Source organism: Musa acuminata, chromosome BXJ3-8, assembly GCF_036884655.1.
Source record: "Musa acuminata AAA Group cultivar baxijiao chromosome BXJ3-8, Cavendish_Baxijiao_AAA, whole genome shotgun sequence".
Classification (NCBI taxonomy): domain Eukaryota; kingdom Viridiplantae; phylum Streptophyta; class Magnoliopsida; order Zingiberales; family Musaceae; genus Musa; species Musa acuminata.
The window spans coordinates 5,509,349-5,528,361 of NC_088356.1; the positions used below are offsets into that span (position 1 = coordinate 5,509,349).

General features: G+C 41.1%; 3 protein-coding genes across 4 annotated transcripts; all 3 read left to right on the forward strand.

The window, feature by feature from the left end:
* Positions 1 to 33: 33 nt before the first annotated feature.
* On the forward strand, positions 34 to 6,694 carry LOC135644849 (probable methyltransferase PMT26). Of its 2 annotated transcripts, none has more exons than XM_065162773.1 (11): positions 34 to 192; positions 288 to 1,034; positions 1,253 to 1,376; positions 1,618 to 2,506; positions 2,602 to 2,751; positions 3,205 to 3,475; positions 3,550 to 3,660; positions 4,486 to 4,660; positions 4,776 to 5,048; positions 5,665 to 5,859; positions 6,308 to 6,694. In XM_065162773.1, exons 4-11 carry the CDS (start codon positions 1,649 to 1,651, stop codon positions 6,525 to 6,527), a joined length of 2,253 nt encoding a protein of 750 aa, XP_065018845.1. In that variant the 5' UTR covers positions 34 to 192; positions 288 to 1,034; positions 1,253 to 1,376; positions 1,618 to 1,648; the 3' UTR covers positions 6,528 to 6,694. The 2 variants fall into 2 exon arrangements, with proteins under 2 accessions (XP_065018845.1, XP_065018846.1); XM_065162774.1 differs by having other exon boundaries at positions 1,632 to 2,506.
* A 3,891-nt stretch (positions 6,695 to 10,585) lies between these two features.
* Positions 10,586 to 13,417, forward strand: LOC135645151 (protein STAY-GREEN LIKE, chloroplastic-like). The gene is made up of 5 exons (XM_065163255.1): positions 10,586 to 10,846; positions 11,535 to 11,714; positions 12,367 to 12,534; positions 12,733 to 12,879; positions 12,961 to 13,417. Exons 1-5 carry the CDS (start codon positions 10,706 to 10,708, stop codon positions 13,069 to 13,071), a joined length of 747 nt encoding a protein of 248 aa, XP_065019327.1. The 5' UTR covers positions 10,586 to 10,705; the 3' UTR covers positions 13,072 to 13,417.
* Positions 13,418 to 15,635: 2,218 nt separating this feature from the next.
* On the forward strand, positions 15,636 to 18,131 carry LOC135645158 (amino acid permease 3-like). The gene is made up of 7 exons (XM_065163271.1): positions 15,636 to 15,788; positions 16,194 to 16,284; positions 16,361 to 16,594; positions 16,690 to 16,783; positions 16,866 to 17,080; positions 17,162 to 17,301; positions 17,394 to 18,131. Exons 1-7 carry the CDS (start codon positions 15,651 to 15,653, stop codon positions 18,045 to 18,047), a joined length of 1,566 nt encoding a protein of 521 aa, XP_065019343.1. The 5' UTR covers positions 15,636 to 15,650; the 3' UTR covers positions 18,048 to 18,131.
* The last annotated feature ends 882 nt before the right edge of the window (positions 18,132 to 19,013 follow it).

A 19,013-nucleotide genomic window follows, 5' to 3' on the forward strand; every position in this document is an offset into this window, starting at 1 on the left:
TCCCCTGTTACTCTCCTCACTGTCGTCGGGACCTGAAACTGGTGCGTTAATGGCTTCATCCCCAAAGTCTATGATTGGACTTCCATCTTTAACCTCGAGACTTATCCAATATCACACCATTAACTCATGCGGAAGAAACAGGAAGATGAAACAGCAGCACAACTGATGCAGATCCGTTCATGGCGCTATCAGGTACAGAGCACTCCATAGCCACACTCATTCTTATCAGCTTTTGAATTGTCTAACCATAGTGTCTTCAACCTTTTTCTGCTCCTTTCTAATCATAGATGGCACAAAGTCCCAACCAAGATCAGGACGCTTACAACTTTCACCAGACTTTCCCATCACAGCGCCAGCAAAAAGAAGACGCAACTCCTGCAGCAAGTCACAGAGCCTTTCTGCCAATCATAACATGCTCTCCCGGATCGATCCAGTCTTCACAACACAGGGAAAGATCAAGCTGAGATTTATACAGATCGAAGTGTTATGCAATGCTCCTCTCATTGAACAGCATGAAAGAATGGTTGGTGCCATTCTAGTTTTGCCGGAGGAGATAGGGGGTAATTTCGTCATTTTGGGCCGCACGTGATTCGCGGAAGCCGCGTGCGTGTCCGCTGTAGGCCCTAAACGCGCTTGCATCTCGTGTTTCCGGGATTTTACTTAGCTAAAGCTGTTCCCATGATCAAATACAAACCGTTCCCTGAGGATGGCGCTGAGGTCAGCAGACTGGTTTCTTACATCTTCCCGAAAAAAGTGTGCCCGCGGTAGCATCTAAGGACCCGCCGCCACGGGAAACGGGGTTTCCGCCTCTCCGTTCCGTTTCCTCATCACAGGAATGGCGTCTCGGTAATAAACAGTCAAAAAAGGAAAAGACTAATGAATGGGTTTGGTTACACTTCACTCGCCTCCGTCACGTGTATAAACTAATGAGGAGATCCGTGCGCACTCCTTCGGCGAGCGAGCGATCGATCGATCGTACCCTCTCGGTGCCGATCGATGGGAGGACGACGACGAAACCCTCGGCTCGCTCAGTGGTAACGCATCGATCGTCTCGTGTTTGGATCTACGGATCGACCCATCCTGACACGAATTCCTTTTGCTTACCTTGCCATTTTCTTCATGTTTTTTCTTCCTTGATTTCCTTCCCCGTATTTGTTTCGTGATGCACTTTTGTCCCTTTTGTTCTTGGAGTGTGTAAGCTTCGATTTTTTAAGGTTTTGATTATTCGTCGTTTTTTTGCATTGCTCTTCAGTTTGATCATTAGGATTTGTTTCGTCAATCGTCAAGACCTGGCCGTAATCGAGTAGATTGGGCGTTATCTACCGTCATTTGACCTCTGGAGAGCTATAGATCTTATTCCTCCTGCTGGATTCGAGGTAATGTTATCTAATGTTCTTGGGAATTGCCGCTTTTGTTATTATTGTCGATATAGGCACTCCATCTAATTTTGTTCAGATAAGTCGAGTCCATAGTGGGCAGGCTGCAAAGTATTCCTTTTTGTTCATTTTAGTTGTTTAGTTGAGCTGCAAGATGTGATATTTGGGTTTGTAAAGAAAGCAAATGGAAGATTGGGTCATTCTCTGAGTACTTGTTTTTTTTTTCCTCTTAATAATTCAGACAAACCACTCCAGGAATTTAGGTGGCAAGCATGGCATTTGGGAGAAACATGCAGACGAATAACAGGAGATCATCCTCGTACTGCTTGAAGACGACAATTCTCGTGTTTGTTGCCCTTTGCTTCGTTGGAATATGGATGTTGTCTTCCTTGAATATTGTCCCTGTAGATCTTTCTTATCTGGTTCCCAAATCTGAGTTCAAAGATAAATTTTCTATGCCATTTGGAGATAAGTTAGGGAGTGAAAATGATGGTTTAGCAAGTGGGGATGCCAAAAATACTGAGAACACTGTTAGATATAAATCAGAGTCTGAATCGGACAAGACAATTGAGAAGTTAGTGGAGAAATCCAAAAAGGGTAGCCTGGCAAAGGGGAATGATGATCTGGATGATACATTTGATGACACATCACGATCTGTTGATGGCGAAGATGCCATGACGGAAGAGAAACTAAAAGAAAGTGAAAATGAAGTAGAAAGACTGGAAAATGAAAAGAAAGCAGAGCAAAATGAGAAATCTGATGGTGATGGATCCCAAAAAGAAAAGAGCAAGGTTTTCCCTTCTGGGGATCAGTCAGAGCTTTTAAAGGAGACCAACGGCCAGAATGGAGCATGGTCTACACAAGCTGTAGAGTCAAAGAACGAGGAAGAGGTGCAAGCTTCAGCGTCATCAAAGGGCCAGAAAGTAAGTTACAGCTGGAAACTCTGTAATACCACTGCCAGAGCAGATTACATCCCCTGTCTTGACAATGTGGCAGCTATTAAGAAGCTCCGCAGTACTAAGCACTATGAACACAGAGAGAGGCACTGCCCTGAACAGGCCCCAACCTGCCTCGTTCCCCTTCCTGTTGGATATAAACAACCAATCGAGTGGTCAAGGAGCAGGGACAAGGTAACAACTGTGCCGTCAGATGTTGCATTCTATTGTGCCTAATATTTTCCTAAAGAATCTTTTTTCATTTGTCTTACTTTATGACTATACTACAGGTATGGTATAACAATGTTCCACACACCAAGCTTGTAGAATATAAAGGGCACCAAAATTGGGTGAAAGTATCAGGAGAGCATCTCATTTTTCCAGGAGGTGGAACTCAGTTCAAGCATGGTGCACTTCACTACATCGATTTTGTTCAGGAGGTTCAATACTAACCATGTTTTATGATTTAGCCTAGTACAAAGTCCCTCATGTGAAGTCTGTTTTCCATCTTTGCTATGTTTCCAAATGTGTCGCTTTTAATCCCATCTTGGATGTCTTGCAGGCCTACTTCTCTTGTATTTGTCATCTACCATGTTTTTTTTTAGTTTTCTATCCTTCCTTGAATTTGTTTAAATTCTCAATTGTTTTGCTATTGTTTCCTTTACTTAATTGTCAGTCTTCTCGTATGTTTCTTTTGATTTTGATGAATTCCATGACTGTTTGTGTATAATTTGACTTATCGCCTATGGAAGCCTGCAGTAGAGACATACTAGCATGCTCAGTTTCTATAATGTTGTCTTTTCACATTCTTTTCTTTGGGAATCCGTACTGAAGAGTATAGTTGTTGATAACTATTTTGAAGACTGATGCATCTTTTGTCTATACATTCACAGTCACTGCCAGATTTAGCATGGGGAAAACGAAGCCGTGTTATTTTGGATGTTGGTTGTGGAGTGGCTAGCTTTGGTGGCTATCTCTTTGAAAGAGATGTGCTTACCATGTCATTTGCACCAAAAGATGAGCACGAGGCCCAAGTGCAGTTTGCTCTTGAGAGAGGAATCCCAGCTATATTAGCAGTCATGGGTACAAAAAGACTTCCATTCCCCAGCAAGGTCTTTGATGTTGTACACTGTGCACGCTGTAGGGTACCATGGCACATTGAAGGTGATATGTGTTAATCTTTAACGATCTATGTTCCATGGAATTTTTGTTTGGATATTTATTGTCAATACTTGTAGGTGGTATGCTTTTGTTGGAGTTGAACCGATTGCTCCGTCCTGGTGGTTATTTTGTCTGGTCGGCAACCCCAGTTTACCAAAAGCTTCCTGAAGATGTGGGGATCTGGCAAGGTACAACCCGCAACAATGATTGGTCATAAAAGTTATGGCTATGATTTATTGCTAGTGAAGAAGTAGATTTAAGGAACCAAATGCCTGAAAATTTCAGGTTAATTAGAATACATAACATGTTGCCAACTTCTCTTTGCCTCTTTTTTTTTTCATCAAAGATATCATGTCAATTAAAATTAATATTCTTGTTCATGCTTATATTTACTTTTTTTTCAGTTGAGAATAGGTTCTAATTTGTTTATAGGAAACTACAGAATGGTGAACATATCTGAGGCTAAAATGTCGTCCCTAATGGTTTAGCATGAACTTTTACGTGATTGTTGTCCCTAATAATCATATTCTAGTATTACAAGCTGGTTCCTTTTTTCTGGTTGATGAGATATATTCTAGGCCCCCAGTCACCATAATTCCTTAATTTTCAAGTCATTGTCCACATATATTAGCATTGTCGAACCATATAGACCTCAAATGGACTTTCATACTGTGGGCTTCAGATAAGCATCATCTATATGTAACCTAACCATCATTAATCAAACTGTTAAATGTCTAAGTGTAATACATGGGATATGTATTCTTCTAGGAATCTGATCACCAGATCAAATATTAGGAAGTGAAATATAGTGTCATTTTAATGCTGCTCCTTAGCAATCTTGGTGACTGGGGTTCAAGCATGAGTGTCTTTGCTTACAGTGATAAAACTGTCTATATTGACGCTCTTCAGAACCTTGTATTGGCAGGAGCTTCATGAATTGACCTCCTTTGTTTTAGCACCAGGTCAAATATCTTTATACAATACTAACTAGTTTCCTTTATGACTGATGCCAGCCATGTCTGAACTGACAAGATCTATTTGCTGGGAGATGGTGGCTAAAAGAAAAGATAAAGTAAACAATGTTGGTCTAGCAATCTATAGAAAACCTTCTGATAATAGTTGTTATGACAAAAGAACGAAAGAAAACCCTCCACTCTGTCAAGAACTTGACGATCCTGATGCAGCCTGGTATGCTTGTTCTTTCAAAAATTAGACATGGTTCTTCACTTCTTCTTTGGTTAGTTTGCTTCATTGTTACTTGAAATGTGTCTAATATTAGTGGTATCTGTTAATATTTATATAGGAATGTCCCACTACAAGCATGCATGCACAGGTTGCCAGTATATTCCAGTAGTCGTGGGGTGCAGTGGCCAGATGAATGGCCACTAAGACTGGAGAAAACGCCTTACTGGTTTAATAGTTCCCAAATTGGAGTTTATGGTAAACCTGCACCACAAGACTTCGCAGCAGACTATGAACATTGGAAACATGTGGTTAGCAGATCATATTTGAATGGGATGGGGATTAACTGGTCTGCCGTGAGGAATGCCATGGACATGAGATCTATTTATGGAGGGTAAGTTGTCATTCTTTTCCGGTTACCGGTTCTCAGTCAAAAGGAATTTAAATTTTTATGAATCACTGTATGGCACCTCATGAGTTGCAAATTAACCAGATGGTACCTCTGACTTGGTTTTGGTGTTTGACATTGTCTCAGAAACTGCATCATTTAATTGCCATGGTATATGTGATCACTTTTGTGCATGAAGTTCCGGAGCACACATGTCCAGTATTTTGCTTAACCTCGACATTTTCTTTGTCAACATGTCTTTGTATTCTCTTCTGGATTCAAGTATTTCTCTAAGTGAATGACCTATTTCTCCACATGGTTTTGTGTTCTTCGAGAGGTCTATGCATTTTCCTGCAAACTTTTTGCTGTTTTCCATATTCATCTTATTGGACATTATGGAACACTGTTGTGCTTATCTAATGATTCCTGTAGCATCGAGCAAAATATTTTTATTCGCAATAACTTCGTTACATTTTTGAAACAATAGCACAAGGTTGCGATGGAATTTTCTAGTACTGAATTATCTCAAATCATCTTTCTGTTGGTATATTCTTTTCTTATTTATTTGGAGCAAATCACTTTGATGCCTGCTCCTTGTTTAGTCTTGGGGTGTTGTTTGCAGTTTTGCTGCAGCTTTGCGAGACATGAAGGTCTGGGTAATGAATATTGTCTCAATCGATGCACCTGACACTCTTCCAATTATCTATGAGCGTGGACTATTTGGAATGTATCATGACTGGTGTGAATCATTTAGCACCTACCCAAGAACATATGATCTTCTCCATGCAGACCATCTATTCTCTAAACTCAAAAAGAGGTTAGTCTGTAATAAAACATTTTCAATTACTTAAAATCTTACTATATTTATTCAATCACTTAAAATCTTACTATATTTATTAGTAGCATACTAATCCTTTAATCATTTTAGAGTCTGAATAGTTCTTGAACTTTTGCAATTTATTGTTCACATGAATTTAAGTATTTCTTTCCTGAAAACAGTTCTTATGCCAAACCTTATAGTGACTCAAAAGATACAAAAATGTCTTTTTATTTATTAAGTAGATAAGAAACATTTCTTTTACACAGATCTTTTACACTTAAAGACTGATGATACTATTGCATCTGTTATGTTAAGATTTGCACAGATATTTCCTTTTCTAAGTTGCCGTTTGATCTACTATGGCTGTCATAGATTTTCATGCAAGGATGGTTCAATTGTGTTTTCTTCTCGATATTACACTGGAGCCTTGTGTTTTTCATTCTAGGTGCCAACTACTGCCAGTAATTGTTGAGGTAGATCGGATACTGAGACCTGGAGGGAACTTTATTGTAAGAGACAATGTTGGTACAATTTCTGAGATAGAAAACCTTGCAAAATCACTTCACTGGGAAATCCGTCTGACATACTCAAAAGACAATGAAGGATTGTTCTATGCTCAGAAGTCAATGTGGCGGCCAACCGATGTCGAAACAACCACCTTGTAAACAAGAGATACATTGACAAAGTCCAGCAGTTTTGATATAATGATGTATAATTTCGTTGCATGCATAACCATGCTTGTCCTTTGAAAAAATAATGTATTCTTTGATCGATGAAAATTTCGTACATTTTTTTTATCGTAAAAGATCAGATTTTGCTAGAGCTTAGTCTAGATGTTGTGATAGTCTGACTTGTGAGGTTGGATTCAGGAACTTGCTAGATAGCTAGCACCTCGAGAAAACCTAAGTAATCAAAGATGAATGAATGGCAAGATTGTCTTGACCTCAGTTGTATTTCATATTTGATGATGTCTCTTGCTCTGAGAAATTCTGTGATGTTGCATTTTCTCTGCATCCCATATTACTTGGAAAGCTTTGTAATGATAAGATGGCCACTAAAATGTCTAAAATCATGATCTAATTTCGCGGCTTAGTGCATGTAGTGCAAAGAAAGAAGGGTATGTATGAATAGTAAGATTGTTTCTTTATGGCTTGAGAAATCTCAAAATAATCTCTTTATATTTATATCTAAGGTTGTGTATATTCATTTTTTGTTGAATCGATAAATATCGGATAATTTCATATCCTACAATTAGCTAAAATCTTGATTATAGATTTTATTGTAACATAGAATGAAGGAAAATAATTTATGCCACCCGGGAATATAAATAATTTATATCTTATTTGTAACCTTAAGATGAATATTTTTATTGTTAAGATGTATGTATGGCATAAAATAGAATATTACGTTAAATTCGAATTTATACGAGTCCGGATCGAACCAAACTTTTGGCTCAGACACTCGAAACGGTTTGGTTTGCTTTCAAAGAGGCGTCGATGCCGTTGGCCGCCTCTTTCCCTCCATCTCCAAGTTCATAACCCAAACCCCCGCTTTGCGCCCCCCTCGCCATTCTCTGAGGTTATTCCTCGAACACCCTTCGGTCGACCGCTCTGCCGCCTTCTCCGTCGCAATCTCGACATGTGCTTCAAGAACAGGGAACTCCCACAGGCCCTCCGCTTCTACGACGCCACCCGCGCCGTCTTCACCCTGCTCTTCCTCGACCATTTTAACGTCCTCCCCTACCTCTGCTCCTCCGCGGATGCCATCGGCCTCGAGCGCGGCACCAAGATCTACCTTCATATGAGCCTCAACGGCGTCAAGGAAGACTCGCCTTTGATCTCGTCAAGCAGGTGTCTTTAACCGAGATCCCGCTAAAATTGAGGTCTTTCGGCCCCGCTCTGTTCGAATTCTGCAAGAAGGGAGAGGTCGGGAAGGCCCATGAGGTGAGGCTTACGTAGCTGCCCATGGCATTGAGCCCGAGGAAGCCGAGCTCGCTGCACTCTGTCAGCTCAATGTTCAAAAGGGCGGGGGAGATCATGTTTACCGCCTGCTCTTCAGGTGTCCGAGTCAATGGCGGAAATAATAGAAAGTTGGTTTGGAACAAAGGCCGTGGAGGAGGTTGGGTTGGAGAAACGAGAAGTGTGGAAGGTGGAGGAAGGGATGGTGAAGGGAAGATGGATGAGACTAGTGTGTTCAGGGGTTGCTCTCAAGGGCGTCTTCCCAGAGAGGTCAAGACCTAGAGAGTTGGTATGGTACAGAGGCCGCGAAGGAGGTTGGATTGGAGAAACGAGATGCGTGGAAGGTGGAGGGAACATGGATGAGACTAGTGTGTGCCAGTGTTGCTTTCAAGGCCATCTTCCCGGAGAGGTCAAGACCTAGAGAGTTGGTATGGTACAGAGGCCGCGAAGGCGGTTGGATTGGAGAAATGAGATGTGTGGAAGGTGGAGGGAAGATGGATGAGACTAGTGTGTGCCGGTGTTGCTCTCGAGGCTGTCTTCCCAGAGAGGTCAAGACCTAGAGAGTTGGTATGGCACAGAGGCCGTGAAGGAGGTTGGATTGGAGAAGCAAGATGTGTGGAAGGTGGAGGGAAGATGAATGAGACTAGTGTGTGCTGGTGTTGCTCTCAAGGCCGTCTTCCCAGAGAGGTCAAGACCTAGAGAGTTGGAATGGTACATAGGCCGCGAAGGATGTTGGATTGGAGAAACGAGATGTGTGGAAGGTGGGGGAAAGATGGATGAGACTAGTGTGTGTCGGTGTTGCTCTCGAGGCCGTCTTCCCAGAGAGGTCAAGACCCAGAGAGTTGGAATGGTACAGAGGCCGCGAAGGAGGTTGGATTGGAGAAACAAGATGTGTGGAAGGTGGAGAGGAGATGGATGAGACTAGTGTGTGTCGGTGTTGCTCTCGAGGTTGTCTTCCCAGAGAGGCCAAGACCTAGAGAGTGGTATGGTACAGAGGCCACGAAGGAGGTTCGATTGGAGAAATGAGATGTGTGGAAGGTGGAGGAAGGGATGGTGAAGCGAAGATGGATGAGACTGGTATGTGCAGGTGTTGTCTATAAGGGATTCAAGGTTTGTGCTCTTTGATTTTGAGTTTCGCTTGTGCTACAATATCAAATTGTGTTTACGACAACTTTATTTTTATCGATTTTAAAAGATTTAACTGTCATAATAACCAATTTTTGTGTTCTTGAACATAAACTGATGCAAGGAAAATATTGCTGAAAATTTATTCATATTCATAACATACTCTTTAGTTTGCCGATTCAGTGCAGTCATCCTTCTCCGAAAAATGGCCCCAACTTTCATTGCCTTCTCCATATCCAATAGTAACACAGGTAATTAAACAAACTCTTATTATAACCTAAGCTTATTATGGTGACTGAAAGATGGCTTCAGTTTTCTAAGAACCTGTTGTAGCTTCCAAAGATGTATCTTTTGTTCCCTGATCGGTCCGTGTGCACAGATCTCATATAAATTTTATATTCTTTTGCTTCTTAGCTACTAGTGTTCAAATAAATGATTCAAAATAACTGCACAAACATAGCGCTTTCAGCTTTACCCTTACGTATATAATCTGTTACGAATAAACACTTGCGAGCCAAATAGGCAGCTGTGTGAAAAATTGCTTAATCTGATGTTGCCAGATGAACAATCCACTATTTTCTCTGCACAAGTGTTTCTTCAAGTGCTATAATTAACTTTGAGGTCTTTTTCGGTTTTTAACTTTTTTCTTTTTTTTTTTTGGTTCCAGGAATCTGAAGGCGATAACTGGCACATATCGACAGCTTCAGGTGATGATACTGAAAAACCTAGACAGTGGATCTGTGAAACCTGAAGTACCACAGCAGCCTCCTCTCCTTCAGGGCAAATGCAGACAAATTCTTGAAGGTCTAAATTAGGACCCTGATGCAAATAAATCATTGTAACTGTGAAGAGTATTAACTTATCTTTTCATTTTTTTGTTGTAGAATATAATGTCAGGTATAGAAAGGCGCAAACAGAGAGTGAGATATGCATGAAATCAATGCCCAAGTATCAAGTTCAATTCTGTTCCACATGAATCAAAAAGTGCTACTGTTATCAAATTCAGGATCATTTCAACATTTTTCACAAAGCTGTGGATGTCGGAAACAGACATCAAGAGATGCAAATGAGTTTTCCCTCTTTTTCCTTGGTGTTGTCAAATGCAGAATTCTACTAATCACAATGGCAGCAAATATGGCATTGTATCACTTGGTTTGCAGTTCATCTGAAACATTTAGCAGACGTAAGATTTTGACATGGATACATACCCAAGTAATCAGCATGCCACAACAAAACTCTCCTACAGATTTTGATGCTCCAACACAAAGTGGAAGCTATTGGGAAAGAGTTGGATGAACCAAATAGCCAGAGCAGTGAAGTTGCAGGTCTTGTGTTCGACGAAATGCTGCACCTATTTTGCTGGTGCGCCTCACAGATTGATCAGGTCAGCCCTTGCAACATTTCATCCAAGCAGTCATTTTAGATCCATCTGTTGGCTTGACAGTGATTTATTTGTGGCACACGGTTGACATGCTTTCACCAGTGGCCGAATCTCTCACATTATCCAGTTTTATGTTGGCGACCAATGGAGTGGCTCCACGAGGCAGCAGCTTGCGTGGTGGTGCAAATGTAATAGACTTGCATGGTTGTGGGCGATCTCGAGCCACAAGAAGAAGGGACAGAAGAAGTCCACATCTCTCCTCATATCTCTAATGCCTGACGCGAACCAAGGCCGTGCTGGTGTTTGTGGCGTGAAGGCCATGGGGAGCGGACGAGGCCATGCATGAGGCGTAAAAGGAGTCGCCTCCTCAGGAGCTCCCATGGCTTCTTGCTTCTCGGCGGGGAATGCTTTCGCCATCCCTTCTTCCTCCATGGGCAGGTCTTCTGTGTCTGCTTCGGCTGCCCCGGCCAACCGCCCGGTGATCCTGAGCTGTGAAAGGAGAGACTTCTACGGGCCTCTGGTACGCGAACTCCATTCCCCTCTCTGTTCTTGTTGGGTTAAAATAGATGGACTTGTGAGATTCTAGCTCAAATGCATGCCCTAACTTGGGCATTCTGGAAAAGATGTCTCCGAGATATCTGAAAGAAATGTGTTAAAGGGAAGGACTCTCTTTAAATATGGTCAGGCATTTCGTGAATACAGATTAATCCACTGGCATAGTGTCCGAAGTAAATATTATATGGAGAAGTTGCAGCTCATTCATGCCATTGTACTAAAAAAAAGGAAAAACCTGTCATGTGATTACTATTCATCTAGCTGTTTTGTGAGAGTATCAGTTTTCTTAATTCATTAACTTGCTAGATCTATTATGCTAACAAGGAGTAATTCTGATTAGAATTATTAGCATATCCTATTGCCAATTTTTGGTCTGAGAATAGGATAGATTCAGAACTTTTCTTCCCCATCTTTCTCAGCCAAATTGCTTTTTAATAGTGATGATAACTGTAGATTTGTGAATATTAGTCTCCTGTTCTAGAATGACAACTAACAACACAGGGCCATATCATGAATAACTTAGCACTGATAATGTATTTGTCTTCACTCTGAGTTATAGATTCACTAGCATTAACCTAACTAGCATTCAAGATAATTTTCCATGGCAATTAGTATGGAGATAATGATTTCAGTATGTCTTGTTTCATTATCAGGCAGCTAGGCTTTTGGGTCCTCCAACAAGATTTGAAGCATCAAAGCTGAAAGTAGTTTTCATGGGAGAAGAATTGGAGAAGCAGTCTTCAAGCACCATTCCAAGGGCTTACACCCTGACACACTGTGATTTCACAGCAAATCTGACCTTAGCAGTATCCAGTAATATGCACAGTAACAAGGTATAATCGATTGATATATTTATTTGGACACTAAGCTCTTGAATTACATTGACATGCATGTTGCGACCTGATGTTTAGTTGAGGATGTAGACATCTGGAATGTTTATAGAATTTTGTCTGAGTTTACTGGTGAGAAGTACAATGGATGCAAAACATTGCTTGCGTTGATGTTATGGAATCATTGAACAAATTCAGCCACATTGCAAATATTATATATAGCAAAATTTATGTGATCATTTCTCTTGAAATACTTATGTTTAATGTTTATAGAATCTTGTCTGAGTTTAATGGTGAGAAGTACAATGGATGCAAAACATTGCTTGCATTGATGCTATAAAATCATTGAACAAATTCAGCCACATTGCAAATGTTATATATTGCAAAATTTATGTGATCATTTCTCTTTGAAATACTAGTATTTTATTCTGTTTTCTTCATAGTTACTAGTTTATGGCTCTTAATTAGCATAAATAATACGTCTCTAAAGTCCAAAAAGTCATGAGTTTGTTTGAGATTTTTCATGTGAATTTTGCTACTTTTTGAGATTAAAAGTATTAAAGAGTAACATAATTTTACAACATAATCATTGTTCCAATGGCTGTTTGATGCCTTACACCAATGATTGATGAAAGCTTGCATCATGGAATTGCAGTTGATGGGCTGGCAAACCACACTACATTGGGATGATGTGGTGGCAGAGTGGAAGAAGATAAAAGAAGAAATGTCTTTGCATGTGCATTGCTATGTAAGTGGATCTAATATCCTTCAAGATCTGGCTGCTGGATTCCGATACCATATCTTTTCTAAAGAGCTACCACTGGTAAGTCCACATTTGAAGGAAGATACAGCAGTAATTATTAATCACAGCTTTTCCCTTGAGGCATAAAATGACCATTGTTAGGTTTTCGGAATTGAGACTTGATCTATTCATATTATCAAGATCTTGTCCATCAAAAGAAGATAGAGCAAAAGAATTTGACACTTTGATCATATGAAGTATCAGTTTGATTGTATTTAGGTTTTGAAAGCTGTGGTACATGGAGATTCCATCCTATTCAGCAAACACCCTGAGCTGATGGAAGCTAAGGTGTGGGTGTACTTCCATTCAAAATCGAAGAAATACAACAGAGTAGAATGCTGGGGTCCTCTTAAAGATGCTTCACAGGTGTGGTATATGCTTTAAATTTGAATTTTGTAGCTTATGTTCTATTTGTTGCATGTAAACCTAACAAAGTTCAATCAGCAGAGAACATTCGACGACAGATTTGATACTTCTCAAGCTTCGGTATTTGATAGCATTGGGAAGTGGGGTAGCCCTAAAGCAATCTTGCATGCCCTAGTTACGATCCTCCTATGAGAGAACAGCTGTTGCCGATAGAAGCAAGTCCTCTTCTAGGCTACACGATTGTCATGATCGGATCATTGATTTCCTTCATTCTTCTTCGTGCGGACAAGGAACTGGTGAATGACAACCTTGCACAGTCCTGTATGTTTTGGTCGATTCGATGTTGCCAGAGATGGGTTATCTACTTCTCGATGCTGTTGTTCTTCATTGATGTCCTTGTTCACAAAAATGTATCTAGAAAATTGTATCATGAGACACTGATTGAAGTTTCATGTCTCCTAATGGTGATTCATTATACTGTTGCAAAAGCAGTTCTTGAGAATACCACAAGAAATAGTTGCTATTCTTCAGAATTTGAGTTGGATGCTGCTCAAAACCAAAATGTCTCTTGGTTATATACAGATCAATAATTTTCTTTTGTGATTGGTTTTAGCAACTCTCTCTCTCTCTCTCTCTCTCTCTCTAGCTTCATCACAGCCATGGAAACACTGCGTGTTCCACCACACATCATGCAATCACCATGGAAGCTGTCCCGATGCTACAGTCACCGTCACTAAGCTCTCCTTGGATCTCAGAAGCGTTGGACATGGCCATAAGCTCTGACTTCCGCCATGATCCATCTCCACTGACCTGCAAGATCTTCCATGATCCAACCCCACTGACCCCACGGAGCATCAAGTGCGGCTGCAGAACCCCACCCTGGCGGCGATGAGAGAGTCGATCATTTCCTGACGACCGTTGACTTTGAAGAATAAGTCAAACATTAATTTGGGAATAGATTGCGAATAATCATACTGCTGATGTTATAAATATGGCATATATCATAATCACAAGAATAAAAATAAATAAATAAATAGTTAGTCATAAAGGTTTTGATTGGGTTGACTCATGATATTATTAATAGTATGATAAAAATTTTCATTAAGTAACCACAAATCCGCATAGTGTAAATTATTAGAACGGAATTCAATATAATTATAAGTTTTAATATTTCTTTTAATGTATAAACGAAACCCAAATGTACTATAAGTCTAATAAAAAAATAAATATTAGATAAATATTTTTAATTAGACACTGAGAAAGAGATAGATATAAGATTCTTGAACTCATGTTCTATTATAATACCATGATAAAGATTTTGATCAATTTATGAAAATTTTAAATAATTTAAATCATCGTAAAACAGTTTAATGTATTTAAAGCTTTAACAACAACATCAATGTCAATCCCATACTCGATGAAAATGATAGAGGGTTATGCTAGTAGGTCATTGACAACTAACGTAAAATTATATCTGACCTCGTAAACATAAATCATAATCGATTTTAGTAGTCTGATAGTCAGATAAAATGATTAATTTTAATAGTAAGAGGAGAGGTAGAGAAAGATATAAAAATATTTTAATAAAAATTATAAATAAAAATTTATAATTTAAATTTAATTAATTATATAATTAATTATATATTTTAATGATGATAAAAGATTCATATAGTCGAGCTCAAATAGTTAAAATTTATAATTTTATTATTATTATTATAGTATTGATAAACTTTAACAAATAACAACCTTAATTGGTGAGCGTTTGCAAGATAATAATGCTTCTTTTAATATGTAACTCTAAACATGAAAGCCATTGCAATGATAAGTTATTTCATAGGAATGATTGATTTACGTGAATCTCTTTGATAGAAAATATATTAACAGTCAATTATCATTCGACACATAATCATCACGTGAAAATTATCGTGAAAGGAAAAGGTTGAAGTTACCCTTCACCCATTTGTCCACATGGATAAAAATTCAAGACCGACTATTCAAGGTTGTCTCTTCCCAATCATCCACGTGGATCAAACATCAAGAGGAGAATGTTGGGGCATTTATAGATTATCACCTCGAGTATAAGTATAAAAGTTAATCCTTAATATTACGCCATGAGGCTCTCTTTAAAAAAAATATATATACTTACTAAGAGACCTTGGTCACTAACTTGAGCGTAAGAGGGATCGGGTTAAAATTTTTTTCCTAATATCGATCTTAGTGAAGGTGATACTTCGAGAGTCTGACACTTCTACCTCGGAGCCACCTCTCTCACCATGTTGGACACTCCTATGCTCTCGGTTTTGGATCACGTCGGATTGACTCATACGTTAACAACTATTTCTCTGACACTCGATGTTGATTCTAAATCATTTTCACTTAAAGACAAGTTGATAAAAGAACGAAGGTGGTCAACTTTACGTGCATAATTTTGTATAGCATTCCCCTCTAATCACCAGCAAGATATGATTAGAGGAGACACAAAGTTCAGCATTCAAAGATACTCCACCCGATTTCCAAATGCATCACAGCGATCTGCACTTTATCAAACCAGTCATCTGATCCGAGCATAAACAAAGCTCTATCATGTCTGCAACTTGCAGGTCTATAATGTCTCCCTCCTCCTCAATTCAATGAACCATATGTTTCCTCCAAAAGAGAACAATTCAAGGAACCAACCAAAGAGAGCAGCATACGATCCCCAGTAAATAATGCTCAGAGATGGTCACCAGTAATGGCTCAGTACGAAGGAACCTATTCTGCGTCAAATAAGGATGGCTGAAATGCCACACACGAGTGAGGATTACACCGTCCGTGCGGCTATAAGAGAGCAGAACTGTCATCCCTCTCTCGACCCATCTCTTCCTCTTCCGAGCTTTAGCCGCAGCAGAAGAGAACTCCCAATGCAGAAGGTGAGGTCGATCTCTTGTGTTACGGTTCTCTGTTTGGTCTCTTCTCATGCACTGATGCTGATATCTGAGCTACCTTCGATCACTACTAACGTGGACGCTTCCTAGCCATTTCCTCCCCACTTAATGCTCTGCTGCGTGTGGGTCTCCATGAGAGCCTAATGGGAGGTGAGAGATCAGAGACGAGTGGCGGACTGTGGGAGACAGAGGGTGGCGTCCACCCTCGTTGACCACCGGAGTTCAACTTCGACCACGTGCTTTCCCTGTTCTATCTTGCTCATATATACCTCCATCTCCATCTTCCCATCCCATTCCCAGCTCCTCTGCTTCAGTTCCTTCTTCTCTTTGTATTGAGTGCTTTGCTTGCTGTTCTTGTTTCTCTGAATTGAATTGGTGGTGTGGATAAAGGCATTCCCATCCATGGAGGTCTCCTTGGAGCTTGGCCTGCCGCAGGGAGCTTCCAAATGCTTCGACGATGACGGCCGCCTCAAGAGAACGGGTGAGGAGGAAGAACGGTCTCTCTTCTGTTCATATCCTCTGTTTCCGAACTGTTCTTAGCTTTGAGATGTTTACAGGGACTATGTGGACGGCGAGCGCGCACATCATAACAGCGGTGATTGGCTCCGGCGTGCTATCCTTGGCGTGGGCGATAGGCCAGCTCGGGTGGGTCGCCGGCCCTGCCGTCATGCTTCTGTTCTCGTTCGTCACCTACTACACTTCAGCTCTCCTCGCCGACTGCTACCGTTCCGGCGATCTCGTCGCCGGCAAGCGCAACTACACCTACATGGATGCCGTCCGAGCTAATCTCAGTACGTCTCGACACTGTAGCAGTGGATCGATCTTTGCGCGAATACTACGTCTTCTTGTAATGTGACTGTCTCTTGCACTAAATGGTGATCGACAGACGGCTTCAAGGTCGAGCTCTGTGGCTATCTCCAGTACCTCAACATCGTCGGAGTCGCGATCGGATACACCATCGCCGCCTCCATTAGCATGGTGTAAGTAGAAGCAACAGCTGCTTTGTGCAGGATGCTTACCGAGAAGGTGTTTGACATTGGGTTTGGTTTGGGTTGGAAACAGGGCGATCAAAAGGTCGAATTGCTTCCACGAGAACGGAGACGACAGCCCCTGCCAAGTTAACAGCAACCCTTACATAATCATGTTCGGCGTGGCGGAGATCGTCTTCTCTCAGATTCCAGACTTCGACCAGATATGGTGGCTGTCCATCGTCGCGGCCGTCATGTCATTCACTTACTCTTCCATCGGCCTCGCTCTCGGCATCGTCCAAGTGATCAGTAAGAAGCTTAACCATCCCTTCCAAATAATCGATTCCGTGGTCTAAACTCTGGACACTGAAACCACGCTTCTCTCATCAGAAAATGGTGGCATGAGAGGCAGTCTCACCGGAATTAGCATCGGCACAGTCAGCCAGATGGAGAAAGTCTGGCGCAGCCTTCAGGCCTTCGGTGACATCGCATTCGCCTACTCCTACTCCATCATTCTCATCGAGATTCAGGTACTTGATTCGATCGGAGAAGCGTTGGAAACAAACAGAGTAATGCAGTAGTGCGGCGTGGTTACTGATTTCATGCATTCGTGCTTCGACAGGATACGATAAGAGCGCCGCCGCCGTCAGAGGCGAAGGTGATGAAGAAGGCAACCCTCATCAGCGTGGCTGTGACCACGACCTTCTACATGCTGTGCGGGTGCATGGGTTACGCCGCGTTCGGCGACCTGGCCCCCGGCAACCTCCTCACCGGCTTCGGCTTCTACAACCCCTACTGGCTCCTCGACATCGCCAACGTCGCCATCGTCATCCACCTCGTCGGCGCATACCAGGTCTACTGCCAGCCGCTCTTCGCCTTCGTGGAGAAATGGGCTCTCAGGACATGGCCAGAGTCCCAGTTCATCAGCAAAGACATCCAGGTCCCCCTGCCGGCGAGCCGTTCCTACAAGTTCAACCTCTTCAGGCTTACCTGGCGCACGGCGTTCGTGGTGGTGACCACCGTCGTGTCGATGCTGCTGCCCTTCTTCAACGACGTGGTGGGCTTCCTCGGGGCGGTGGGGTTCTGGCCGTTGACGGTGTACTTCCCGGTGGAGATGTACATTGTGCAGAAGAAGGTAGCCAAGTGGAGCACGAGGTGGATGTGCCTGCAGCTACTGAGCTTGGCCTGCCTCATCATCACCATAGCCTCGGCCGCCGGCTCCATTGCCGGGGTAGTGAGTGACCTCAAGGTCTACCATCCCTTCAAGGCAAGATAAGGAGCTGTTAGAGCTTCACAGACATGTAGACTGCTGCTTTGCTTTACGGTTCTGCAATCTTGCAATGAAAGCTACAATTCATCATGTTGGAGATGAAATCACGCCAACCATGTGCTGCATTAGAACTGCTCTTCCGACGACCATGTTAAATTATTGTGCTCGTTTCAACCAATTTAAAGGAGAGAGAGACGGTCCACACGCTTGTTCTTTGTGAGGGTACTATTTGGTCGTCGTCTTCGTCCCCAGCTCACCACTCCTTCCGGGTGGACCACCGTTGCAACTTCGCTTTCTCCGCTCCACAGACGTCGGCATCAGAATCCCAAAAGGAATCTCCGCAGGGCCAAAAGGGATGGCTGCAGCGGCCACGCTCCTCTTTTAGCCGCTGCTGCAAGAGCAGATCGGACGCTGCTCTGAGATGCTTCGCTTGAGGTCAGCAGACGAATAGAGTCAGCTGCGGAAACTAATGAAAAGATAAATCATATATATATATATATATATATATATACATATATATGTATATATATACATATATATGTATATATATACATATATATATATATGTATATATGTATATATATGTATATATATATGTATATATATGTATATATATATATATGTATATATACATGGATAACCCAAAGAATTCAAATAATGGTTTTTTATAATATTATAAAAATATTTATAAAATATACTTAAAAATAGTATAAATTATCTAATTGGACTCATAACCCTAATCAAATTAACTATAAACCTAAAAATATAATATCTTACTGGTTTACCAATAATAAGAGATACAATATGATATCACTTATAATATTTTTTAATAGTATAAAGTTTATAGTATCTTAATAAAAATACTATAAATACTATTAAAAATATTATAAATAAGTGAAATGAAGATATTATAACAATTTAAGACCGGTAAAAAAATGAGAGAAAAAAATTTGATGAGTAAATTTTTTAGGG